This window comes from Gobius niger (genome assembly GCF_951799975.1).
Source record: "Gobius niger genome assembly, chromosome: 16".
NCBI lineage: Eukaryota > Metazoa > Chordata > Actinopteri > Gobiiformes > Gobiidae > Gobius > Gobius niger.
The window spans coordinates 22,887,133-22,914,182 of record NC_136867.1 but is presented as its reverse complement, the minus strand read 5'-3'; the positions used below and the strand labels follow the sequence as shown (position 1 = coordinate 22,914,182).

The window sequence follows — 27,050 nt, the reverse complement described above, 5'->3', positions numbered from 1 at the left end:
TGGGAGTTTGAACTTTGAGATGCACTGGCTCTGTCCTCATCGGGGCCGGGCCAAAGCAAAGAGCGCCTTTATAAAGATCAGAAACATTTGAGTTTTTAGTTCAAGCCGGGGACTACAGGGAGAATTTAAATTCTGCCCATGATGGCTGTCAGCAGAGTGGGCCTTCTGCTGCTGCTGAGTGGGCTCGCCTTGGCCCGTAAGTACTCAATTATGATCAACTTTTCATTTAAATTATTAAAACTTAACTTATTAAAAAAGTTGCACAAAATGTAAGTGTATATATCCAAGCTGTGGACCTGCCGTAGCAGTGATGATGTTAAAATTAGTTCTTATTGTGCTCCATTAGAAAATCTAAATCTTTCCTATAACCTTTGTATCGCATGTTTTTTTATACAAAATTATGCTTACTATTAAAACTTTCTTTCTGTTCGGCAACAAGGTTAGGTTTGGTTACTGCTTGTAAACCTTAATTCTTATTTTACAACTTGCAGTGCAGTTAAACACACTTGACATATTGTTATTTTTCCTATTCCAGAACAAGGCAATGACAATGAACCAACTTGTCAATGTAAGTTGCACTCAACAACACAAATATACCAAACACATCATATTTAAGTCCATATCAGATCAGTAACTACATCAGGGCTGAAATACGATCAATATATTTTATAATCAATTTGTAACGTATTTAATTGAATCTGGATTTAACTTGGACTAATCATTAGTTGCAGGCAGCCCTCTACAAATACATGATGGACACAAAAAACACTACATGTTTGGTGTGTTTGACATAGAACAGATCAATAGTGACTCTGCTAAACCAATACAGTGTGACCTGTTTTCTGGAGATAGGTGCTGCATCTGGACTCTGTGCCGTTAACAGCTCACTGCCATCGGCCCTTGTTTGGAGGCAGCTCCATCATTAGCTGAAGGTGTAAAGGTTCAAGGGTCAGCTTTGAGCTGGTGATGTGGACGTTTTCAACATATGCAAATATCTGAATACACTGCAAAAAAGGAAAAGCCTTAGTGTGAATGGCAGATTATCAATCCTGTAATGAATATTGTTATATGCCCTTTGAATGTAGGTTTTCCTTCTTTCATGCAAAATCATATACCAAAACTTAAAACTACTTAGTTTACCTGTCCAGACTGGAGTCCAGATGATGCTTTCTCTGCTGCACCTCTTGTCCATCCCCGAGTGGTCCCTCTTCCTGTCCAGACCAGAGAACTCTTATTCCTTGATTTGTCCTGGATTAGACCTGGTTCAGTCCTGTACCTCCATATAACCCTGAGATATTTCATTGCAGTGGTCTCCAGGTTCAAAACCTTCAGAAAATACATGTACCAGTACAATACAGAGAGCAGAAACGGCGTCGTGGGCACTGCCAACCTGAGGAATGGCCCCAAAGTTACATGTAAGGTACGTAACTGCTGCCTGTCCTCCCTTTGATAACACAACTGTCTTATCTGAGCCGACTTTTGCCTGCTTGACCCCGTCTGTTTCTTGCATGCTCAGGTGGAGATTGAAGTCCCACAGGCCTGCAGCTTCATCATGCACACCACAGACTGCGCAGTGAGCGAGGTGTCCGTCATGGACTCGCAGGGGCAGCCCGTCTACTCCCCCGCACCTGGCTCCGACGCTTTCCAGGCAGCTATGGAGAAGTCAGTGCATTTGTATTTCAAGACATAGAGCATTGCAGATGCAGTAGATAAAGAGTGCACGTTGCAGTGATCGCCTTTTTTGACCAAGCATTTATTGAAAACCATTCAAAATAAAATTGCTGTTTTCAGAAATCCCCTCAAGTTCAGGGTGGAGAATGCCGTGAATGTGGAGCTGCTCTCTGCCCAGGACGAACCGGTGAACATCCTCAACATCAAGAGAGGCATCGTGTCTGCTCTCCTGTCCCCAAACATGGAGGAAAGCCGCAGCCTGATGGTTTGTCTATACACTTTGTGAGAAAAACAATATCACTGTATAGCAATCTTTTGGCGACACATCAAAGCATGTGCAAGTGGTGATGTCTCTCTCTAGCACAGAGACAGGGGTCTTTAATCTTTGCTCAGTATTAGGGCCCGACCGATATGGATTTTTGGGGTCTGATACCAATACATATATGAAGGGGGTTGGCATGGTCGATAGCCGATATCTATTAGAGATTGACAGATATGGGTGTTTCTAAGGCCGATGTCGATGACCAGGTATTTTGATGATGATTTCGAGAATGTCTCATCTATAGGCTTGTGTGTTTTGGACATTTAATGCCCACTGATGAAGACAGAAACAAACAATGCTTGTAATATATTCAGTATACAAATCCATATTATAGTCGGTGTTGTGAAAGATGTTGGTCTTTCATAAGGGGCTTTTGAACCGCTCTTTGTTTGACCCGTCACCTATAGGACCTGTTTGCCATGGGAGATCCTACAACATAATATATGTAAAATAGGTGTACAAACTTGTGACCGCTTTTCACCGCGATGTTTCTCCGTTCCCTTAAGGCAGATAGCCAATATTGTAAAATGCCCTATTGGCCCGATATATCAGCCCGATATATCGGCCCCTAGTTGTTAGCTATTGGATTGTATTGGAGCCCTATTTAATTCATTGCATTTACCTGTTTATTCTCTTGTTTCTGTTTTTCAGAGCACAGTCCACGGCCTGTGTCGAACAGCTCACCAGGTTAACGGCGTCGACATCAGCGTGACTCGAGATCTCTCTCAGTGCGACCACTTTTACGGAAGGGAACTCACCAGCAGCCCTCTGGCACTTCTGACGAGTTTGGTAAAAAAAAACACAACCATTTTTAGGCATTTAACATTGTAGAAATGATTTCCTCCCCCTTCCTCTGCACACGTCCAACGTTTGTTCAATGTTCAATTAAACAGTGAAAATCCCTTGTAGAAATTCAGTGTTTTCTTTTCTTTCAGCGCAATCCAATGTCTAAACTCATCACCAGCAACCAAGAATGCAACTACCAGTTTGACAATAAAGGGAAGCATATCACAGCTGTCTTGTGTACGGAAAAGCATGTTTACCTCCCCTTCTCGCATCAGTAAGTACACACGTGCAAAAAAAGTCCAGTGTTTCAAATAGGAGAGACTTTAATAGACACAGATAGGCAAAGAATGTGCAAATGAATCCTTTGTGCGTGACTCATCTTAAAAGCAGCTGAGGCAAACTGTCAGCAGGGCTGCCTGGAGGAGCTCTATAGTAGTATAATCTAACAAAAGAGTAAACTGAAACTGAAACTTTGAGAGACAGATGGGAGTCCCGCTGGATAGGCTTTTGCACTTGTTTCGGGTTGATGAGTGAATCAGAGCACATACAGACAACCAAATCCAGACAAGGGAGAAAAGGCAAACTCAGGCCTTGGAATTAAATCTCACTAAGCCACTGGGTCTCATGAAGAAGAGAAGATGGAGAGGCTGAGGTGGCGGAGGGTTGTATGATAGAATTACAGAGAGGAATAGGAATATTGTGAGATCAGTTGAGAGGCAAATATAGACAGATAATTCTTATTTCCTGATTGAAATTAACCTCTTAACCCCCACCTGAGCCGAGCACATTATCTCCAGTTTGGCTTTACCCATAACTTTGAGTCTCTTGAACAAAGCATCAAAACAGTGATGAAAATGATGAAATAGAACAAAGAAACGGACAAAATGGTAAATGGTAAATGGTAAACTTATATAGAGCTTTTCTACCTTTATCAGGCCCAAAGCGCTTTACAGTAAGGAACCAGTCACCCATTCACACTCTCAAAAAGCGACAAAAAGCCAAGGACAAAAACGCGCATCTTTTGCCTTTGTTGTTTAACTATTGCTTCATTGTAAATTTGTTTTACAGGGGCAACGGCATGTCCTCTGTGATTACACAAGAGCTGAACTTTCAAAACTCCAAACGCATCAACAACAGAGACTTTGGTTAGTCATGTGTTGTGGTTTACTAGTTGTGAAGCCGGTTTGCAGCTGGATTAACTGCAGTAGTTCCCAAACCATTCAGTTTTTTGTAAATTGCATTGTTGTGTTTTCCGTTTAGACAGGACCAACACTGAAACACAGCCCCTCCATTTCGCCGACCCGGACGACAAAGCTCCCGTACAAACAAAGGACGCCGCTGTGAACATTTTGTCTGAACTTTTGGCCCTGGCCGGCACCGACCAAGGCCAGAAGAGGACCGGCCTTTTCCACAAACTCGTCTCCACCATGCGAGCCCTGCGAAACGAAACCCTGAGCGAGACGGTTACCGCCATGCTCGACATGTCGACGTGGGTCACCTGGCAGGCCATGTTCCAGTGCGGGACGCCCGAGTGCACGAGCGCCATGCTGCAGTCCATATGGAGGATAGACGGGGTGTCCGCTGAGGTGGACGCCTTGGTCTACGCTCTCGGTTTGATCAAAGACCCTACGTCCACACAGCTCCGTGACATGCTGAGCACGGCGCAGTACAAGCAGAGCAAAGCCATCATGTACTCCCTGGCCCATACGGTGAAAAAGTACGTCAAACATGTGTGGTAAACTGGAACGGTCCTCAAAGGGTGGGAAGCGTACTGTCCAGGATGTTATGCTCGAAACTTAGCTTTAAATCAATTCTGTCACGTCCTGATTTAGTTTGTTCACAAAAAATTCACCAATATTAGCTCTTTTTGGACACTCAGTTGCCTGACATTGAACAGTACTGCTACGATTGACAACAGACTAAAGGGGTAAAATGAGTAGCACCTGCAAAAAAGGATAAGCAGCAGCCATTTACTAAATTTTTAGTCACATTACATTTTACCATTTACATAGTAGACCACGCTAAGCCACTTGCTTCTCAAACAGACAACAGTTTAAATTTTGTGCAAAAACTAACGCCTTAAAGAGACTAGATGCAAGGTGGTCATTATATACTCACTACTGCCACCTCAGGTCTTCCGTGTAACTGCAGTCTCTATATTAAGCTAGTGCATGACAGCACTTCGGACCGAAGTTTTTGAGTGACAGTGGAGGATTTTAGAGGCAGTTGTGGTGAACAGGTCTGGGCTCATTCTACACATTAGGACATTGATGGAACATGTAGGGGGATGAAAATACTTAGTTTTAGCATTTTTAAACTCTGTATAGTCCCTTTAGATATCATTAAAAAGCATTACGTTGAATTCAAACTGGCATTAAAATTTATGCCTTCGCTTTACTATTTTTTTGGCACAAGTGCAAAGAAAGAACACACTCTTTTAAAGGAATAGGCCACCGTTTTTACATACTAAGATATGTTCTTAGCTCACTTTAGTCGAGTTAATATATCCCCGTCTGGTCTTTGTCCGCGCGCTCTGTCACGCAAACGGAGCACATACGCAGCCTCTCCCACATGTCACATAGCTCCGAAAAAGCTCATGATAGAAGCTACCAAGCTCTTCCACGTGTTCCCTATTTAAATAAAGTTACGTGAAGTGTTTTCATGCGAAGTATATTTACCCAGAAATGTAGCATGTCGATTTTATAAGCAAATAAAAAGGGGGACTATATTGTGAGGCGTAATGATACGAGGAGCACAGCGTCCGCGTAGTAACTCCTAAAGACTTCCCCCGCTCACTTCCGTCAATAACCTTTAGGAGTTACTGCGCGGACGTTTTACTCCTCGTATCATTACGCCTCACAATATAGTCCCCCTTTTTATTTGCTTATAAAATCGACATGCTACATTTCTGTGTAAATATACTTCGCATGAAAACACTTCATGTAACTTTATTTAAATAGGGAACACGTGGAAGAGCTTGGTAGCTTCTATCGTGAGCTTTTTTGGAGCTATGTAACATGTGGGAGAGGCTGCGTATGTGCTCCGTTTGCCTGGCAGAGCGCACGGACAAAGACCAGACGGGGATGTATTAACACGTCTAAAGTGAGGTAAGAACATGTTTTAGTATGTAAAAACGGTGGCCTATTCCTTTAAACATTATGTCCCTCATTTTTCTCTGTTTGATGGAATTTATTTTTCTTAAACAAAGAAAAAAAAGCAAAGATGCATGCACAGATCTTTTGCTTGTGTGGCATTAAAAATATAGTATTCAGGCGTTAAAAACATTCAATTTGATTTGTTGCTACCTGTATATAGCCTATTTCAGAACATTTGTCGGCGATGGATAAACTCCAGTACGATAGGAAGCTTCCACATGAACAAATGAAGGAATCAATTGTGAACTCGACTCCACCAAAGATATAATTTACTCACTGTCTTTGTGGCGAGACAAAGACATCACAATATACAAAACCTTTCAATTCCCGTTTCCACAGCTTTTACCGTGGAGACATCACTCCAGAAATCAGAGATGTCGCTGCATTCATGGAGGAGATGTTGAACGAGTGCTCTGGAGAACTCGGACCGAACATGGACCCCGAGATGATCCGCAATCCACAAGAGCTGTCCTACCTCGTCCTGCGGGTCAGTCATGTCTGAACCATTGTCTGTTTGGATTTGTAGCTTCGTTGCCGGTAACGCTAATATAAGACCTTACTCATGTATAGGTGATTGGTGTCATGGGTCAACCAATGCAAGACTACGGCCCCAGCCTGACCTCTGCCGTTCTGCGCTGTGCGAAGAGAACAGACGCTCCTTTGTCGACTCAGAAAGCGGCGATCCAGGCTTTTAGGAACATCAACATCAATGACGAGGTATACACCAAAAAATGTAGGAAAGACTACAGATATTACACTTAAATTCATGGTAATATCTGATGATGCAAAGTCCAAATTGTAAAGAGGTGTTCTGGCAATGTTACATACTATGGTTGTTCGTTTTTCTTTCTAATGATTAGTGTGTCATGATTAGAAATATTTGTTTTTAATCGTAATCTTTGTGATTTAGTCATGGTTAGCCCTGCTTTAGTCCTCATTTAGACTGTTTATAATACCAAAGCTTTACACAATTTAACAATTCTATTAAATTGTGACTTTTTCTCATTCAAACCTCTTACCCTCCGCCTGAACCAAGCACATTTTCTCCAGTTCGCCAATGTAATGCCTCATTTGAAAGCTAGGACCTACAGAACTGATCTTACCATTTTGGTCGCCACGTTTTTGTAGCTCCTGTGTCGCGTTTATTGCTTTTTCTCGTTGCTTTTTTGATGTATTTTCATCACTTTAAAATGCATTTTTGTCGCTCTTTTGTGGCTTTCTCATCCCTCTTTCGTCTTGTTTTTGTCGCTTTTTTATTGTGTTATTGCTGCTTTTCCGGCACGTTTTTGTTGTTCTTTTGTTGCATTTTCATCCTCGTTTTCCTCTCTATTTTGACACTTTTTTTTAAAGAAGCTTTTAGATTTGGGAAAAGCCAAACTGGAGAAAATGTGCTTGGTTTGGGTGGAGGTTAAGAGGTTAAATATATTTTCTTTAATTACTGTTGTAGCCCATGGTCAAACACACACCAGTAAAGCAAATACAAGTTACATTGTATACATGTGATGTGAGGGAAGGCAAGACAGAAATGAAAAAAGACAAGGCATCAAAATATTTTTTGATAAACCAGGCCAAGTAACTATAAAGAATCACAAGCACTGTTCTCAGGGCTCTAGATGTTTTTATTGTGTTTAATACATCAAAACGGACTAATTTAATTCACTTTTGAACTGTGTCCAAAGCTTTTGCATACGTATTCTTTTCAAATTCTGCAGCCCTGAATGATATACAACAGCTAATCTTTGTAATTGTGATGTCAGGTCAGGAGTTCTCTGATGGAGATCTACCAGGACGCCCAGAACCCGGTGGAGAAACGTGTGGCCGCTTACCTCGTCCTCATGAACAACATGGACGAAGCCACGGCCAAAGCCATCGTGGACACAGTGGACGACGTCACAGACGAGGAGCTCAAGAAGTTTGTCGTGACGCATCTGAAAAACGTCCTCAAGAGTGACCTGCAGTGAGTATCATGTAATAAATACTTCCCATATCCTCCACAGATGGACGAACAAGGTAGATAAGATTGTCTATATTGTTTCACTTGATCTTAGCTGTGCAAGGAAACAAGTTTATCTAAATACGTCTCCAAAAAGTCTCCAAAACTTCAACATAATCTATGCTGGTGGAAGCCATACTAAGCATGTAATAATGACACAGCTTTTGTTGCCTTTTTCTAGTGCGACTTATTACATCGAGTTGGCGGTGCGAAACAAGGAGCTCCCTTCATTGGGGGAATTGTCCGGAAAATCACGCAGCTTCATGACTGAAATGAGGGGAGCGTCAGTCAAATCGAACTTTGTTTTCGACGACACCAACACTCTACCGAAAGACGTTTCACTCGACGTGTCGCTGGATAAGGACTACATGAACAACAAGCTTTTTAAGGTGTGTTTGACTCACGGTGCATAATATTTCGTTTCATCAGAAAGAAATTGGGCACAGAACCTCTAAGAGAATATTTATCTTCAATCTGAGGAGACTAAGACTTGTCTATAATAGGATAAAGTGAAGCTTGCAGACATAGCATGCAGTTTGTTAAATATTAAAAGTAAATAAAAAGCAAAAGTTAATGATATTGCAATTTTACAGTCATTATTGTGACCTATCGAAAGTGCCAGTTGCACATATTTACAATCACTATTATAAGTGTAATATCAATTGATTCTGTCTTTATCTTCTATTTGGAAATGAACTTTAACAACAACAACTCTTACTTTGTAATTTTGTAGTTGAACTTTGAAGGAGAAGGATTTGAACCAGCGTTTAAAGCTCTTTGGGGGGAAAAGGGGTTTGTTCCTGATTCCTTTTTCAAGCTCACAAACTGGGGACTGGACAAAGCCCAGACGCTCAAAGACCTTCTGTCCAACTCTGGCGACGGCAGAATGAAGAGACAGGTACAAAAATCATAAATCATAAATATAGTTGCCTTATCAATGTATCAAGTAAATAAATTAGAGCTGTTGCCTCGTTGCAACAGGTGCTCAAGCTTTATATCCTACATGAAAGTGATGGTTATAGCAGGACATAAAATCTGCACTTTTATACATTTTCCACACAGGTGCCAGATGATCTTGTGAAGGGAGTCGCTGACGGTTTCCAGAGGCTGATCGAGGACTTGCGCTCCTCTCAGGCTCCGGAAGCTGTTGCGTATTTGGAGCTTCTCGGTTCTGAGCTTGGATACATGAAAATCAGCCAAATCAGAGACGTCGTGGACACTCTGTCAATGTACCAGCACGTCTTCCTCAGGATGCTTCCCTCTATGGTAAGTGCTCCTACTGTCTACTTACTCCTGTGGTATCATGGTTAGGGCTGGGTACTGTTAAACAATACCAGTCTGGTGCGACTTGTATTGAAGAAATGAAAGTATCGCAAGCAGGCACTGAAAAGAAATATCAAATTTTTATTTTTAAGTTTTGATTCTGTTGGTTGGCAAAATTTAAAAGAAAAAAATAATGAAACAATAATGAAAAAATTATAACATGGGTGAATTTGGGGCGAAATTGTGGAGAAAAATTGGGTGAAAAATAAAAATTTGGGGGGAAAAACACATAGTAAAAATGGGAAAAAATTGATACTATTGAGGGAAATTTTGGGAACAAATTAAGAAAAAAATCTGGAAAATTTGGTGAAAAAACATGGAAAAAAAGTTGTTCAAAATGCAGGGGAAATATAAGCAAAACTTGGAAAGGGTTTTTTTCTGCCTTTTTGTTGTAAAGGATGTTTCTTGGTTGTTTCGCCACAAGCAAATGAAGCTAATGCAAAAGAAATTAAATGGAAGGAAAGGGAATATATATTAACATCACTTATTTGTTTTATGGTACAAATAATTTAGTATAGGAATCGAAAAAAGTTTCGTTCAGGTATCGGTATCGAAAACCAAGTATCGTTAAGGTACCGGTATCTAAAAAAAATTAACGGTACCCTGATACTGATACTGAAAAAGTTTCCTTGCTGCATGATCTACACCCAGTATTATAATTGGCACAGACTGGCACCCATTTGTCACTGAACACCTGAACCTCTCTCTCTACATTTAGTGTAACATTGATTTGTTTTGATTGTCTTATATAAAACTTTGGACAGTCACAACCCATATTGTATTTTGTTTCTACAACATCTTGTCTTTTAAAAGTTTTCCTCCGGGATTTAGAGGTAATTTCTTATTATTAATCTTCCTGTTTTGTGAGACTCAGGCTTAAACATGTAAATTACATGTCAAACAGCAACGACATTAACACCAACATTATCCTTGTATTGAACATGCACAGGCCTGTATTATTTTACCTAATGCATTGTTTACTATTACATCATTCAAGATTAGTCTGTGTCCCGTTACTGTATTTGTGAAAATGGTTTCTTTTCCTCTCCTCAGGCCATTTCAAAATTGACAGAAAGCACAGACAATGAGGTTTTCGCTCATTACATCTTTATGGAGAACGGCTTCTCTCTCCCCACTGCCTCTGGGCTGCCTCTGAAATTCTCCCTCGCCGGCGTGTTAGCTCCTGGAGCCAAAGGAGGCCTGACTTTCTCACCCAACATGGTAACAACATATTCTTTCATAGTTTATTAAGCTGTAGATGCTGAATATTTGACATTTGGAGTGTTTTTTAATTAGACGGTTTCGGTTGAGTGATTACTTTCCATCTTGTGTCTTATGTTTTAGATGATCAGAACAGCATACAGTATTGAGAATAGTTCAAAATACACCTAAATCTATATTTTTGAGCCACTACAGTTGCACATTAATATTGCAATATTTTCCTTGAGATACGATATGTTCTGAACAACAATAAAGTTCTATTGTGGTTAACCCCTTAACTCCCACCTGAACCGAGCACTTTTTCTCCAGCTTTACCCCAATCGAAAAGCTTCTGGAAAAAAGGTGTGAAAATAGCAACAAAACTGAGACGAAAACAAGGATGAAAATGTGAAAAAAGTGAGAAAAAACTGACGAAAAAGTGACAAAAAATGTACAAAAATTTGACCAAAAAGTGAGAAAACTTTGATGAGAAAATGCGAATACTTTGACAAAAAAGTGACAAAAAGTGACCAACAAATACACCAAAAAATGGATGAAAAAGTGATGAAAAAAAATCTGATAATGTGAGGAAAAAGATCAATTTAGTTTTGTAGGTCTTAGCTTTCAAATGAGGTGTTACACTGGCCTACAGGATTTGGGTGAAGCTGAACTGGAGAAAATGCTCTCGGTTCAGGCGGGAGTTAAGAGGTTTATAATCCGAGGCATTTATCATTATCCAGTGCACATAATTTCTAGTTTTCTTGCTGTTTCCAGGGGGCGCTGTCCTTCATGCCGTCGGTCGGGGTGGAGTTCATAACAAACATGGGTGTTCATATCCCAGATTATGTGGACTCTGGACTGGAGATGCACACAAACATGTTCCATGAAAGCTCTCTCAACTTCAAAGGGACCTGGGACAGAAGCCAGTTCAAGATGGCCGTTCCCGCCCCCACGGCCAACACGCAACTCTTCAGTATTAGGTATAATGTCTGTTAAAAAGGGTATCTCGTCTTCATGTTTATCTGGTTATAGTTAACATATTGAGTGCCGCACTGTTTTGGGGATTTAGCTTTTGGGATTTGAGTGCCAGCAATTCAGACCATTTTTCATGATATTTGCAGCGCCACAGCATATTCTACGTTATAGCTATGGACACATGCTTGTTTGAAAGGCGAGACTCTAAGCTCTCCGTGAAAACAGCTTCTCTACGTGCCTCGGTTCCTGATAAATCTAAGCTAAACAGAGGCTAGTTTTGATCAAAATCACTGATTTTTTTTTTTCTAGAAACGGGGGTTTTATGCAACACTCTCCTTTCTGATTAACTCCTCTCTAACTCTCTCCTCCTCTCTGGACGGACACTAACATTGTGGGAAGAGGCAAATCTAAATATCTCAGTTTCAAGTCAATTTCCAATGACAACATTGTTGACACGTTTTGAAGCACCGCGTTTTTTATCGTGTGTGCATTTAAACAGCCTGGTTCTCTGATTGAACACTTAACACTTAACCCGTTTCTCAGCCGTTCCTGGCTGATTTTGACCATTTAAAAACTCAGAGAAATACTACGCAAAACCACGCCCCCTTGGACTAAAAAAGAAGAAGAAAAGAAACGCAGTAATATGTGAAATGTCCAGATCGTAACTTTTCACATGTTTTTGATCATCATTTATTTCAACTCTGTTCATCACAGAGCTACCACAATCACACATACGGTGTACTAGAGTGTCTAGTTTTTCCGTTTTTGGCACTCAATGTGTTAATAGCAAAAACAATCACAGCAGAGTGTAAAACATGTTGTATAGATCAATGAGGATTTGTGCTTAATCACCTAATTCTGGCATCCCATTCCTGGAAGAAGTAGATGAATTTAAATGTGATATCTTCCTTCATAAATTTCAACTTTCAATTTTTATTTCTAGCAACAAGGTGCTGTCTGTCTCCGCGGGTCAGACGAACATAGTTCCCTCTCTGGTCGAAGACAGGACTGACTCCACTGAGTGTCAGCCGCTCATCACCGGGCTCAACCTCTGCACAGTGATGCGCTACTCCAACGCCACCTCGACAGACGACGCCCCGTACTTCCCACTGACCGGGGAGAGCAGGTAAAGGGAGACACTATTCAAAAAGCTGTATTTATGAGATTATAGTAGAGTCAAGGTTGGTTGGTTTATGGTTATTATCTCTGTAATGAATGGGCTGAAAGTGCCATTCCAGCACAAATGAATTAAATGGCAAATTACTGTTTGGCGACCGTTTGTAAGGATTTGCTTCTGTTGTTTAGGTTTGCAGTTGAAATCCAGCCCACGGGAGAGGTTTCTGAATACACCGCCTCTTTGACTCGTAAAATGCACAGAGACGGAAGCGACAGGATCACGACACTCAAGTTCAACCTCAAAGCAGAAGGTAAAGTGCAGTAAAATGTCCTTTTAAAGCTAATCAAACGCCTGAAGTATTGTGAAATTGTTTCTCTTTGTTCTAGGGGTTGATTCAGCAGATATTACGGCGTCTCTCAAATACAACCACATGAAGAACACAGTGAGCACAGAGTTTAACATCCCGGACTACGACATCGAGGCAGGAATCAAGTTCGCTCTGACTGGCATCGATCCAAGAATGAGAGGGATCACTATCGATGTCACCAATAAGAATATTCCTCAGCTGTCCATCGTAGCACGCACACGGTAATCTTTGTGGCTCATAACTCTGATATTAATACTGTATGATAACGTTTGTGGGAATATGGTTCATTGATACAAATTATATGTATTGATTGTTATGAAATAAATAAATAAAATACTCTGTGCATTGCAGACTTGAGATGATGAAGGAGGCAATGCTGCAGCTCCAGATGACCCTCCCCTCTTTGGACACCGATGCCTCGATCACTATGACTTTATACAACGGTGATCTTCTCACTTTGGACCTAGAAACAGCTATGAACCTCCCAGAGACGCTGTATCAGCAAAAGGTGTCTCTCAGATACGGTAACTATGGGCAACCTCATAAGAAAAAATAGTTTCATTTACCTAGCGCATTTTCTTCGGTTCGACTTTACCTAAATCTTAAAGCTTCTCCACTGGAGCTCACTAGGGCTGAAAGATATATTGTTATCTTATCGATATCGAGATATGAACATTCTAGATATTAATATCGAACAAGCAACAGTATATCGTTATCGTATTGATATCGAGATATGAACATTCAAAACATTCAAATCGAAAAAGCAAGATCTAAACGACATAGATTTTCATCAATAAAACTGCACTCCTTATTATTATGTTTTTATTTTTCTAAAAAATGCTTAGTTTTCACCGACCCCGTAGTAATATCGTACCGACATCGAGATATCTGGCATGAATATCGAGATATGAAATTTTGTCCATATCGTTCAGCCCTAGAAGTCACAGTGTATAGGCCAGAGTAAAGCCTCATTTGAAAGCTAAGACCTACAACACTGACTGTGGCTTTTTTGTTGTGTTTTCATCTATTTTTTGTCTGGTTTTCGTAGGTTTTTTGGTCTTGTTTTTGTCATTTTTTGCTGCTTTCTTCATTGCTTTTTTCCCTTACTTTTTGACACTCTTATTTGGTGTTTTTGTCACTTTTTAGCCATGTTTTTGTTGATTTTCTATTGTGTTTTTGTTAAGTTTTGTTCAAGAAGCTTTTAGATTTGGGTAATGCCAAACTGGAGAAAATGTGCTTGCCTCAAGTGGGGATTAAGAGGTTAAACTACTGTATGAAGTAAAAAAAAACCTCAACAGAGTCTTTCCTGCCTTTCTCAGATGACGACAAAATCGAGCTTGAACTCAAAACCGATGCTAATTCGGACATTCAAAAACTGATTCCAAATGCAGAGGATCACCACAGGCAGCTACAGCAGCTGCTCGATGACACGCTGGACCAGAAAGTGCCCAAGACGGACATGAAGCTCAGGCACATCGTCACCAAAGGAATTGAGGCAAGACACTATCATTAACAGTAGACTAATATTGAAGGGTACTTACATTAGTTTTATGTCATTGTTACAGGCAGCTAACATCTGGATGGACAAACTAGCAGCACAATTCCCCTATCTGGAAAATCTTCGAAGCAAGAGAAGCATCTCAGACCTCACATTGCCGCCCTTACCTGAGAAGCTGTTCTTCCAGTAGTAAGTAAAAATCACCACAATCTTACTGTATTGATCACTCAGCCCTAATTTAAACTTTGTTATCTCACCAGTGACGGCTTGTTCAGGTACCAGTTCAACAAAGACTGGCTCCCCGTCGCTCTGCCGCTTCCCCTCGGAGGCAAAACATCACAGGAACTGGACTTCCCTGAAGAAATAACCTATCCCGGAATCGACTTACCAAAAATAGGCCTCCGCATCCCTCCTCTTAATGTGAAACTTCCCCCTTTTACCATACCCCCAACCTTGGACTTCTCTCTCCCTCTCCTCGGTTTGGCCGAAGCATCTGCCAAAATCAACAGTAACTTTTACAGCTGGGAAGGATCTGTTTCCGGGGGCAACAACACAGTAGATGTCCCAAACTACATGGCGCATTACAAGATCATGGCGCAGTCTCCTTTCTGCTTGTTGTCATACAAACTTGAAGGTAGGAATATTGTTTTAAAGCCAACTACAGTATGTACAAAGAGTGCCCTCTAAGTGCAAAGAAGGCAGTAAAATTCACATCTTCTGCTTAACAAAACAATCTCTAGTTGCTGAACTTTCACTATGGTACAATTGTTATTGTAAACTTGGGTATTGAGACACTATCAGTACTTTCCAAGACTGACTGTTAAGTGAACTGGATGTGTCCTGAATAAGGATGTGGATGTGTTCTATTGCCATGATGCACTGTAAGGAGGGTAGTTCCAGTGGCCCAAAAACTTCCTTGGGATCTAAATGTCTCCAAAATTATAGGACTAATAGCACAGTAGCCTATTGTTTTGTAAAGTGTGTTGTTCTAACCTACTGTTCCTTCTCTTAGGTACTGCTATGGTTACAGGAAAAGCCGACAACAGCCTCAAATATCTCCTCAGCAACACATTCAACCACTGCCTCATTGACACGAGTTTCAGCATTGTGGAAACTCTGCATGTTACCGACAAGCTGAACGCCAAAGCTGACTACAAAATTGAAATCTCAAGTCCCCTAGGCTTCGAGACGACTTGGTTCTACACTGCCCAAGCGACTTCCCCTCCGGAGCAAGACCAAGTTTCAGGCGATGGCACTTTGGATGGAAAACTTAAAATTGGAACTCATAAATGTGATGTGACTTACGCACAGAACTACAACGTGCGGCCCATGGACCAAGAAGGGAGAGGGGAGTCCAGTTTCGTCTTCAGTTGTCCACAAGTTAAGCTGCAAAACATTATCCAAGGGGTGTACGAGAACTCTGAGCTGAGTGTCATCTCCAAAACAAATGCCTTCGACGATGCCCTCAAGCATAACGCTGAACTGAAATTTAAGGATGGACAGTTGACTCTGAAATGCAACGGTATGGCTCAAGGAATGGGGAAAATGCTCAATAACAAAGTTGAGATTGGCGTGTCAGATCAAATGGCGCTTTTTAAGGTAGAGTCCCAAATTGACGATGCTAAAAATAGGCTATATTCACTGCTTTCTGGAGCGTTGAATTTCAATGGGCTGGAGCTCAACTCCGAAGGCTCCCTGACTTTTGACCTTGGGCGAGGTTTGCACAAAGCTTCCCTGACGATTGGTGAGAATGGCTTAGCAGCAAGTGGCACCAACACAATTCAATGCACCCCAGTGACAATTGAAAATATCTTCAATTGTGGCGTAGACAGACGTGGGGCAATGTTTTCCACTAAGACAAAAGCGATGGGGGATGAAGGCAGAGGTGAGCTTAATATCGATGGACAAGCTACATCTTCTGAAGCTACACTGCAGGGAGTTCTAAAGGGCCATGCGTTTGATGGGACCACAAGAAACAACATGAACGTAGTACTGAACAGAAATGGATTGACATTCGCAGCGGATACAATGGGATCCATAAATCAGGTGAAATCGGAAAACAGTCACCAACTCGCCATAACGTTGTGGACAGTAAATCTTCGCTCCAAATCCGACAACTTTATTTGCGAAGATGTGTACTACAAGCAAGACGCCAAGGTTAACATGCAACCATTTGTAGCAACCATAGATATGACGAATGATCTGAAACTATACGAGCTGAGTTTGAACAACATCGGGCACCTGAAGCTACGGCCGACAAACTTAGACTTTAATGGAAATGTCATGGGGGCGTTTGGTGATGACGCCAACTTCAAACATACCTATGATATAGATTTTGCAGGCTTGGAGGGTGCGTTGAAATACAGCACATCTGCTACTGCAAAGGACGCACAGCTCAGCCACAACTGTGATTTTGAATATGCCGGACTTTCTTCTACAACAAAGTGCGAAGCGAGGATAAATTCTCAGCCTTTGCGACTTGACAGCACAGTGAAAGTCATGGCGCTTCCGTTCAGCCTCTCCATCGATGGAGTGGTGAACAGCGATGGAGAAATAAGACTGCGCGGGAAGCACACCGGGCAATTGTACAGTAGGTTCCTGTTCAAAGGTGAGCCTCTATCGCTTGCCTTTAGTCATGACGAAAGAGTGTCTACTACCCATAAGCCAAGACAAAGTGGGGAAATCACTACAAATTTGGACAGCAAGTTGGAAGGCCTTCTGATGCCAAATAACCAATTCCTCAACTGGAAATTGAAATCTAAACTGAACAATCATGCGCTCAACCAAGATTTAAGTGCGTTCAATAATCCAGAGAAGATTGGAGTGGAGTTTTCAGGAGTTGTGCTGACGGACATGTTGAGCAAGCTGACCAAAGAAAGTCCCACTGAGGAGGAATTTAGTATGAACGGCTTCCTTAAATATGACAAGAATGCAGATTGCCATATAATTGAGCTTCCATTCATTGAAAGCTTTCCAGCTGCTTTTGAACATGTCAAGACCACACTTGCGCAAGCCTTGGAGTCACTTTACCAGTTTATTGATGGTTTAGATATTAATCTCACCATTGCGGACTTCAAAACCCGGTTAGCAGAGTTACCAAAGAAAGTTGGCGATTCCATGCGAGAATTCGATCTAGAAAGCAAAGTAGCCCTAGCGAAAGACAAAATAGAATACCTGCTAAAAGAGTTTTCTCTCACTATCGAAGATTTCGAGACGGCCTTGGCCAACTTGAAAATGAATCTGGAGGAAACGGTAACGGACATTGCTGCAAAAATCAAAGACTTCCTTGTCACGCTCAAAGATTATGTTGACTCGGGAGAACTTGCGGACAAGATTTCAAATGCACTGCAGGAGATTGCCGAATATTTATGGGACCTGGATATGAAATACGGAATAAAATTATCTTTGACGAAGCTACTCGAAGCGATTCAAGACATCCTGAGGCAGATCGATTTGCAGAAACTTACAGAAAGGAGCAGTGCGTGGCTGAAGGACCTTGACGCCCAGTATGGGATTATGGACAAAATAAAGGGTGGTTTATCTGAAATTAAACAAGCTGTTGAAGATTTTGACATTAAGAGGTTTTTTGAAGACGTGAAAAATTACATCTTCTCATTTGACGTGCCCATGTACATCGAGCAGCTTCAATACACGATTCCCTATTCAGATATAAAACGCGTGTTAGAAAATATGTATGATGTTATTATCAACTGGATCGACGAATACGAAATCCCACAAAAGCTCAATGCAGTTTACACATATATAAAAGATCAAATTCTCAAATACAATCTAGATGTGAAATTTAAAGAGTTAATGAATCAACTTGTTACTCTTATTGAAGACTTGAAAATTGAAGAGACGCTGCAAACCATTGTAGACACTATTCAAAATATAAATTTTGAATATGCCTATAATGTAATTATGGAGTCTTTGGAAAACCTCACCAACACCCTTAAAGAAATTGATTATAAGAAACTGATTGATGACATTAATAATAACATTGCTGCTTTTGTCACAAAGTTGAAGGCTTTCGACTACCACATGTTTGTGGATGAGACAAATCAGAAAATCCAAGAGCTTGTCGATTATATAAATGAACAAATTAAAGTTTATAAAATTGTTGAAAAGATTGAAGCTGTAAGAGAGTTCCTTAAAGGGGTCCAGGACTCTGTCTACACTTATTTGGATGGACTGAAAAACACCAAAGTGGCTGATGCTTTAACAAAACTGAAAAACGTGATTGATTCAACGTTTTTGAATGATGTCAAGCTCAAAGCATTGGATGTACTTGACGACATAAGAGAACGGATTTCAAATATGGATGTCATCGATGAAATTACAGTGTACCTCCAAAGAGCAAGCGAATTCTACACAAATACTGTTGAGTTAATCTCTAAGAAACTGACGGAACTGCTCGAAGTGATTGCAAAACAATTTGAGAACAGCGACATTATGAACAAGATAAAAACCGCCATTGAGGATGCTCTGACAACAATTAAAGAGGCTGAGATTAAGGTGCCAACGTTTACAGTTCCTTTCACAGATCTCGTCATCCCTGAATTGTCTTTTAATCTGAAAAAATTACCGGAAATCAACATCCCTGCCCAAATAACAATCCCAGAGATTAAGATTTTGAACACGTACACCATCCCTTCTTACACAATAGACTTCAACGAGCTCAAAGCCAAGATTATAGCATTCATAGACGATCTGAAAATGTTTGAAATTCAATGGCCAGATCCGAATTACATTTTTGGAAACCTCAAAGTTTTGTATCTTTTTGATTTACCAGACTTTACTTTCCCAGAAATTACGCTGTCTGAAATCAAAGTACCCGCCATCAACGTCCCTAAAATAAACTTGGAGGATTTCCAAATTACAATGCTGCCAATTCCACCTGTTAAACTGCCAGAAATCCCTAGCGACTTTTGTATTCCAGTTTTCGGCAAACTTTACGGAGAATTTAGACTCAACTCGCCGCAGTACACTTTAATGGCAACAGGCAACATTGAAAACGCAACATCGACATTGAAAAACCCACTCTTTACCGCTTCACTCAACTCCCAAGCTACATCTGCTTTTAAGCCCCTCGAGTTCAATCTTGAAGTTGACGCTCGTTTGGAAGCTCCCAGAATGAAGAAAATGATATTTACAGAGACAGTCAAAGCAAGACACATGGCGTTTTCGATCGATCATGAAGGAAGACTTACCTTGACAAGCTCGTCTGCCGAAGCCACCGCAAGAACTAACGCAAAGGCCACAACTCCTGTTTACACTGCTGATCTGATGAATAACATAGTGCTTTCTCTAAAAGACGGCATTACTGCAACTTGTGACACCATGTACGATCACAACGTTGATCTCCCATCAATGGAGTTTTCAAGCCAATGTAACGCCAAGCACACAACGGCTACTGTTTTGGAGTCTGGTAAAGTGTCTGTAAATGGAGAAACAAATGGTAACTGCAAGTGGTCTATCGGAGATTACTCTGACGAAGGAACGCACAAAAATAAACTCGATTTTACCATTGACCTAAGCACGGCTAAGCTTGCCTACGACGCAGACACTGATTCGAAATGCTTCAAATCGAAGGAATCGCTTATGGCACAATCCGTGATACTAGACCATGCATCAGCCGTGTTTCGGTGTGAAATGGATATCCCATCCATGAAGAAAAGTGTAACTGTTTTTGATGTTCAAGCTAATACGGGTGATTTGAAACTAGCCGTCACTGCTTCTCATGATTGCGAGTACACAGGTGGCATCAAAGGCACTGAAGAAAGTACGTTTGACTTCAAGGTGCAACCATTTGAGATCATTCTTGACGCTAAAAACAAGGCGAACCTCAAGATTTCCCTCCCTCTCAAACTCACAGGGAAGGTGGATTTTCAGAACGACTACTGTCTCATATTGAACTCCGAAAAGCAGAAAGCATGTTGGCTCGCTTTGTTTAGATTCAATCAATACAAGTACAATCACAATATTGTAACAGAAAACAATGACAAGGAGATATACTTCCACAAAATGATAAATGCCGAAGCTAATCTGGACTTTTTGACGGTGCCATTGTCCATCCCAGAAATGACGATTCCCTATTTTGAAAAGGTCACCCCAGCTATTACAGACTTCTCGCTATGGGACCACGCTGGACTGAAATACCTGCTCCACAATCCCCAACAGTCATTTGACATTAATTTGAAGCTTCACTACTTCAAAAATCCAGACACACACAGCTTCGAATTTAATCTTGCGCCATTTTACAACGCAATCAGTGACAATGCTAACGCTTTTCAAGGGCAGTTTGAAATGTTGAGAGACAAAATCGTTGACCTGTTGAAGGAATCGCACAGCCAAGTCCAGAAACGCTACATCAAGCACAAAAAGGACACATCGAGTATACCGCCAAAGATAATTACAATCCCGGGTTACAAAATACCAATTTTGGGCATTGAAGTTTCTTCCTTTACAGCCAAATTGCCTGCTTTTAGCTATGTTGTTCCCAAAGAGGTTAGCACACCTAGCTTCAAGGTCCCAGCTCTAGGGTTCTCCGTGCCATCGTACACCCTTGTCCTACCGTCTTTGGACCTGCCAATCATTCAGGTGCCAGAAACCATTGGCAATTTGCAACTGCCGACTTTCACTTTACCAGATATGCAGAACAATGTTGTAATCCCTGCGATGGGCAACCTAACGATTGACTTCTCATACAAATCTGCAGTGATTACTGTGAGTGCAAATGGTGGTGTTTTCAACCAGTCGGACATTGTGGCGAGGTTTACGGCTAACTCTGCATCTGTGTTGGAAGTCTTGAATGGCAAATTGGACGGAACGACAAGCCTGACAAGGAAAAGTGGGATTAAGCTTGCTACTACAATCACCTTGGAGCACCAAAATGTTCAAGGTAACCATGAATGTGCCATTAATCTTAGCAAGAGGAGCATGGGGGCCTCATTTATGAATTATGTGAAAATAGGCTTGCCATTCCTTAATCTCGAATTCGACCAAGCGATTGAAGGAAATAGCCAAACGACACCAACCGCCAGCGCTAAGAATAAATTAAAGTACATGTTTAATATTCCAATTATTGATTCGGCTGGAAAGGGAACTCTTGACATGATTTCTGAACTTGAAGCACTTTCTTCCTATATCTCGCTGGACGCACTTACGCAAAGCAAATCGGACATCACTGTAATGGACAAATGGAGTATCGCTCAAGATCTCAACAACAAGGCAACGTTCTACCTCAACGCCAATGGCCTTCGAACGACCATTATCACTTCTGCAAAAGCCAATGTTGACCAACAAGAGAAACTGAAACGAAGCACGGGCGACAGCATCATTAATTTCGACATAGTTGAAAATGCTGCCCTTGAAATTTCCTTGAGACGAATGTTTGCAACAGTTGACTATACAAGCAATAATAAGGTCAACCTAGATGTTTTCAATACCAATGGAGTGCACACAGTCATGGCAGAATTAGATTTGGTTCCTTTCAAATCATTAAAAACAAAACTTGACATTGATCTGAAACAACCTAGTAGTTTGGGCCATATTGGGTTTATTCGTAACATTAACCTCGCCATCACCTGGGATAAGCAGTCATTCTCTTGGATAGGAAAGGAGCAGGTTGCGGCCTTCATCCACGGCTGCAATTTTGCTGTGTCCAATGAAGAAAGCGAGGCTCGTATGGACTTCAGTGACACAATGGAAGGGCATGCGGCTTTCCTGAAATCCATAAAGCTCCCTGTCTATCAGAAAACCTTGTGGGACGTGCTTAAGTTCGACCAAGTCACCAGTATGGATGACTTGCAAGTGCTGAACATATCATCGAGTGTTGTCTACACCAAGTCAATGGATGGCCAGGAGTATGCGATACCTTACAAACTGTTCCAGGAAGGCGTGTTGTTTAGAATTCCCGGGGTTACCATCGCAGTGCCCCGTTTTATCAGACAAATCCCCGGTGCCATCCGAAAAATTGACATGAGATTAGAAGAGGTTGTGATCCCAGAATATATCACCATCCCTCCCGTGTTGTCAGTGCCAGAATTTGAACTACCATTTACAAACTTGTACATTGAAGCTTTCACGATAGATCTCAAGCAACTGGAAATACCCAAAATGATTGTAACCAGAGAATTTGATATCATGCTTCCTGGTATGCCAGTCCTGTCTGTGCCTAGTTACAAAATAAACACGGAATATTTACACGAGAAAATGTCGTACCTCTCAATCAAGATCCCACAGTATGAAATCCAGGTGTCTTCTTTCACCCTTCCAAAATCCATGACTATTGGAGACATGAAAATCGACCTGGATGAAATCAAGAACTATGTTTCTAACTTCGAGCTCCCAACCATTGTCATACCCGAACAGAAGATTGAAATCCCGGAACTTGACTTGTACCTGCCATCGAGCATCTTCATCCCCAGTTTTGGAGCGCTCAGTGCCACTTTCAAAGTCGCATCTCCCATTTATAACGTGTCAACCACTGCTGATGTCCAGAAGAGGGACTCCAGCCTGAATACAGCTCTCACCTCAGTTTGCAGCTCCACGATGATCTTCCTGGAGTACGATCTCACTGGTAAAGCTAATTCTCTAGTCTATATGCATTTACTCTGTAGCTTTTGATACAATTTGTAATATTGTGTTGTCTCTTTGTTCACTCAGCTACTGCAACTCTTGGATTTAACGATGATACAGTCAGCCTCAAGGGCAATATTGACTTTGTTCACAGTGACGTCAACGTCAAATGGCAACACACTTTCGCCAGAACCCCCAGGTATGCTTGGCGTTTGTCGCGTACATTAATGTGGTTGTTTTTGGTATAAATGAACGGCCAAATACGAGATTTTTTATTTTTTGTATCATTTCATTTGCAGTCATTGTTTGTAAATTCTGAATAATTTGTTGGGTCTAAACTCATTCCCAACATTCCTTTTTAGGGATCGCTGTCACAATAATGCTGACAAAAGGGACTATATAGAGTTTAAAAATGTTAAAACTAAGTATGTTCCTCCCCCTACATGTTCCAGCCATGTCCTAATGTGTAGAATGAGCCCAGACCTGTTCACCACAACTGACTCTAAAATCCTGCACTGTCACTCAAAAAGTTGTTATTTCGGGTCCGAAGTGCCGTCATGCACGAGCTTAATATAGAAAGTGCAGTTACAAGTAAGACCTGAGGTGGCAGTAGTGAGTATAAAATGACCAACGTGCATCTAGTCCCTTTAGGAGAGGTAAAAAAACTATTTTATTCCACTAACTGGAAAAATATCTGGTGCAGGAACTTTTAAGTTGTGTGTTGCGACAATCTTTCCAAAACATCCAATATTGAGAAATTCATTGATTTTTAAAGATTCAATTAAATATATTCATACAGTAGTTCAACTCTCACCCTTATTGATATTGAGAACCTTTGGATGAATTATGTTTTGGAACTGTGATGAATTGATCAAGTTGTAATCTCATATTATATTGAATATTTCCTTTTCCAAACAAGAGATAAGACCGACTGTAATATAGAATATTTCCAATTGACTGAGCTTTGTGTGAAGTGGAATACTTGTGTTTATGTTCTTCACAATAACCAAATGCTTATATTTATTTATTTCAGAATGAAACGTCAAGCGCTCTCACCTGATCCTTAGTAAGCGCAACTACCATTTCATTTCCACTGTACAAGTACTAGACTTCAGTTAAATTCCTAACCCTGTTTTGTCCATGTTGTAGCGTGTCTTCACACACTCTTACGATCGACATCACCAGTCCGTTGTTCTCGGATGTGGGATTCCGTGTTGCCGCTCGTAAGGATGGCGTCACTGCATCTATGTCCTCTCCGACCAACGGTTTCCTTGGTCTGACCCTTCAGAAAAGGTCTCCATCCCAGCTGTTCGGAAAACTGTTCATTCGTTACCTGGTAAGACATCTTCAAAATCTGCTTTGAAATGATTATAATCACCTAACAAACGTCTTTAAAGGGATATTATCAAGATTTTTGACATAGGGCTTCATTTCCTAGTTATCCAGAGTGTTGCTGATTTCTGGAGATTTTTTTTTTGGTAATTAATGCCGTTCTTATATTTGAAGAGTTTCGTGGCGCTAGGCTAGTGCTAGGCTAGTGTATTTCTACGTTCTCAGCTAGCCTGCATTAAACACAGTCTGACCCACTGAGGCAAATCACTTATAACGCCAGACTAACAATATAAATGTCTGTGTCCATAGAATAATTTTAACCATTTTGCATTTAAAATCACTTATATTTGAGCAGCATCAGCTTCGTGGTTGTATAAGCTATGCAGCGGCGGAGTGATCTGCTAGAAAATAGTCCCTCAAAATGCTCATGCTCAATGATCATTCATGTGATGCAAGGTCAGTTATATTCAAAAAAATAATCTATTGACACAGACATTTATATATATTAGTCTGGTGTTATAAGTGATTTGCCTCAGGTGCACTGTGGAGCGGGTCAGACTGTTTTTATTGCAGGCTAGCTGATACCATAAAAATGCGCTAAGCTTGCACTAGCCTAGCGCCACAAAACTCTTCAAATATAAGGACTGCATGAATTACAAAAAAAAAGATCTCTAGAAATCAACAACACACTGCATAACTTGGAAAAGACATCCAATGATATAGTGGCTTTAAAGGAATAGGCCACCGTTTTTACATACTGAGATATGTTCTTACCTTAGCTTTGACGAGTTCTTTAGGACCTGTCTGATCTTAACCCGTGCCTTCAATCACGTAAACACAGCACAGACGGCGTTAGCATTTAGCCTCTCCCCCTCTCCTTTATAGCTCCAAAACAGGTCAAGATAGAAGCTACCAAGCTCTTCCACGTTTTCCCTATTTAAATATGGTTACGTGAAGTGTTCCACTACAAAGTATAATTACACAAAATTAAACAATGTGGATTTTCTAAGCGGATAAAAGGGGGAACTATAATGTAAGGCGTAATAATACCAGGAGTAGTTTGGCATCTGCACAATAAAGTGAAGATTACTGCGCAGTAAAGTGAAGATTACTGCGCGGATTTCGAACTACTCCTGGTATTATTACGCCTTACAATATAGTTCCCCCCTTTATCCGCTTAGAATATCCACATTGTTTAATTTTGTGTAATTATACTTTGTATTGTAACACTTCACGTAACCATGTTTAAATAGGGAAAACGTGGAAGAGCTTGGTAGCTTCTATCTTGACCTGTTTTGGAGCTATAGTGGAGAGAGGGAGAGGCTAAATGCTAACGCCGTCTGCGCTGTGTTTACGTGATAGAAGGCACGGGGGAAGACCGGACAGGTCCTATAGAACTCGTCAAAGCTAAGGTAAGAACATATCTCAGTATGTCAAAACGGTGGCCTATTCCTTTAAGCTTTTATCCACTGCAGGAACCTGTTCCATTTACATTTTATTAATCCAGCTTTTTTGTTTGTAATCAGACAACTCCAGCGAAAGACATCGATATCATCACCTTCAAAGCCACCCTGAAAAACTCCCAAAAGCTGTCCCTGCACTCCTCCTTCAACGTGGACACCCTCCGCGACGTGATGGAGGAAACCAAAGGCAAAGTCCCCGCCATAACAGAAGCCATCGTCAAGGTCATCAACAAGTACCACTTCGCGCATTTCGGTTTCGACCTGAACCGCGGCAGCATGAAGCTCAAAAACGCCATCTCGAATGCTGTGGAAAGAGCCTATCACGAGTTTCCTTTGTCTTTGAACGAGCTGCAGAATTTAGTAGAACAGGTTAGCGATAAGGGAGTGGACTTGTACCGGAAAGCGTCGGATGAACTCATGGGCTTCAACGTTAACGATGCTCTCACCAAGCTGAAAAAAATCGAAAAAGATGTGACGATGAAAATGTCACAAGCACAAGGAGATTTCCGACAATACATTGACATAAAGTTTACAGTGCCAGGATCTGACAAGCAAACTTCAACAATGCAAGTAGTGGACAGATTTATCGACCTGGCTGTGCAAATCCTTATGAGTCTAATAGGAAATATGGAAAAAGTCATTGAACAAATTGAGTTCACAATACCGGGGAGTTTGAGGGAGATTCTGATGAAGGTGGAGATAGAGCTACGACGTGCAAACAGGGACTGGTCCGAGAAGTTTGAGGAGTGGGCCGGCGAATCTCACAACGGACAAGATTTGATTGATTATCTTAACGATATAAACAAGAAAATCGCGCCAAGTGTTGAGCAAATATTCGTGAAGGTGAAGGAATTGTCCAAGGAGCAAACTGGAAAGGCGAGCGGTCTCGTGGTCGAATTCAAAGACTCGACGAAAGAGCTGATACATGACGTTTACATCTCCTTCAGCGTGGACAATATAAACAGAGGAGCGGTCGATGTTATAGACGTCCTGCAAACGCGCCTCCACAGCGGACTCAAGAATAGCATCGATTTGTTGTCGAAAGCCTCTGAGAGAACAGCGCCTCATCTGAAAATCACAGGTAGAAGAGTAGAAGTAGAAGTTTCTTTACCGTTTCTGTGGAAGTCATTTAGTGAATGGCCAATGTTACCAAGGCAGTGGTTTGAGACCTCTGGCTCTATGTAAAACAGACACAAGCTATTATATGTGAGCTATTTAGATATTTTTCTTGTGTGAAATGTTGCTGTGCTTTTAAATCCTCAGTGTGA

At 41.2% G+C, this 27,050-nt stretch overlaps 1 protein-coding gene across 1 annotated transcript; it reads left to right on the top strand.

Moving 5' to 3' along the window:
* Positions 1–141: 141 nt before the first annotated feature.
* Positions 142–27,050, top strand: apoba (apolipoprotein Ba; the record flags this gene model as incomplete). Its single annotated transcript, XM_079574300.1, has 30 exons — positions 142–196; positions 536–568; positions 1,308–1,420; positions 1,517–1,662; positions 1,792–1,936; positions 2,645–2,782; positions 2,929–3,053; positions 3,848–3,924; positions 4,040–4,496; positions 6,274–6,421; positions 6,505–6,651; positions 7,692–7,891; positions 8,109–8,316; positions 8,661–8,825; positions 8,990–9,193; positions 10,304–10,471; positions 11,225–11,430; positions 12,369–12,551; positions 12,731–12,852; positions 12,929–13,130; positions 13,261–13,433; positions 14,229–14,404; positions 14,475–14,596; positions 14,668–15,041; positions 15,420–22,988; positions 23,075–23,186; positions 24,021–24,053; positions 24,137–24,323; positions 25,846–26,863; positions 27,046–27,050. The coding sequence occupies 30 exons, from the start codon at positions 142–144 to the stop codon at positions 27,048–27,050; spliced, it is 13,011 nt and encodes a 4,336-aa protein (XP_079430426.1).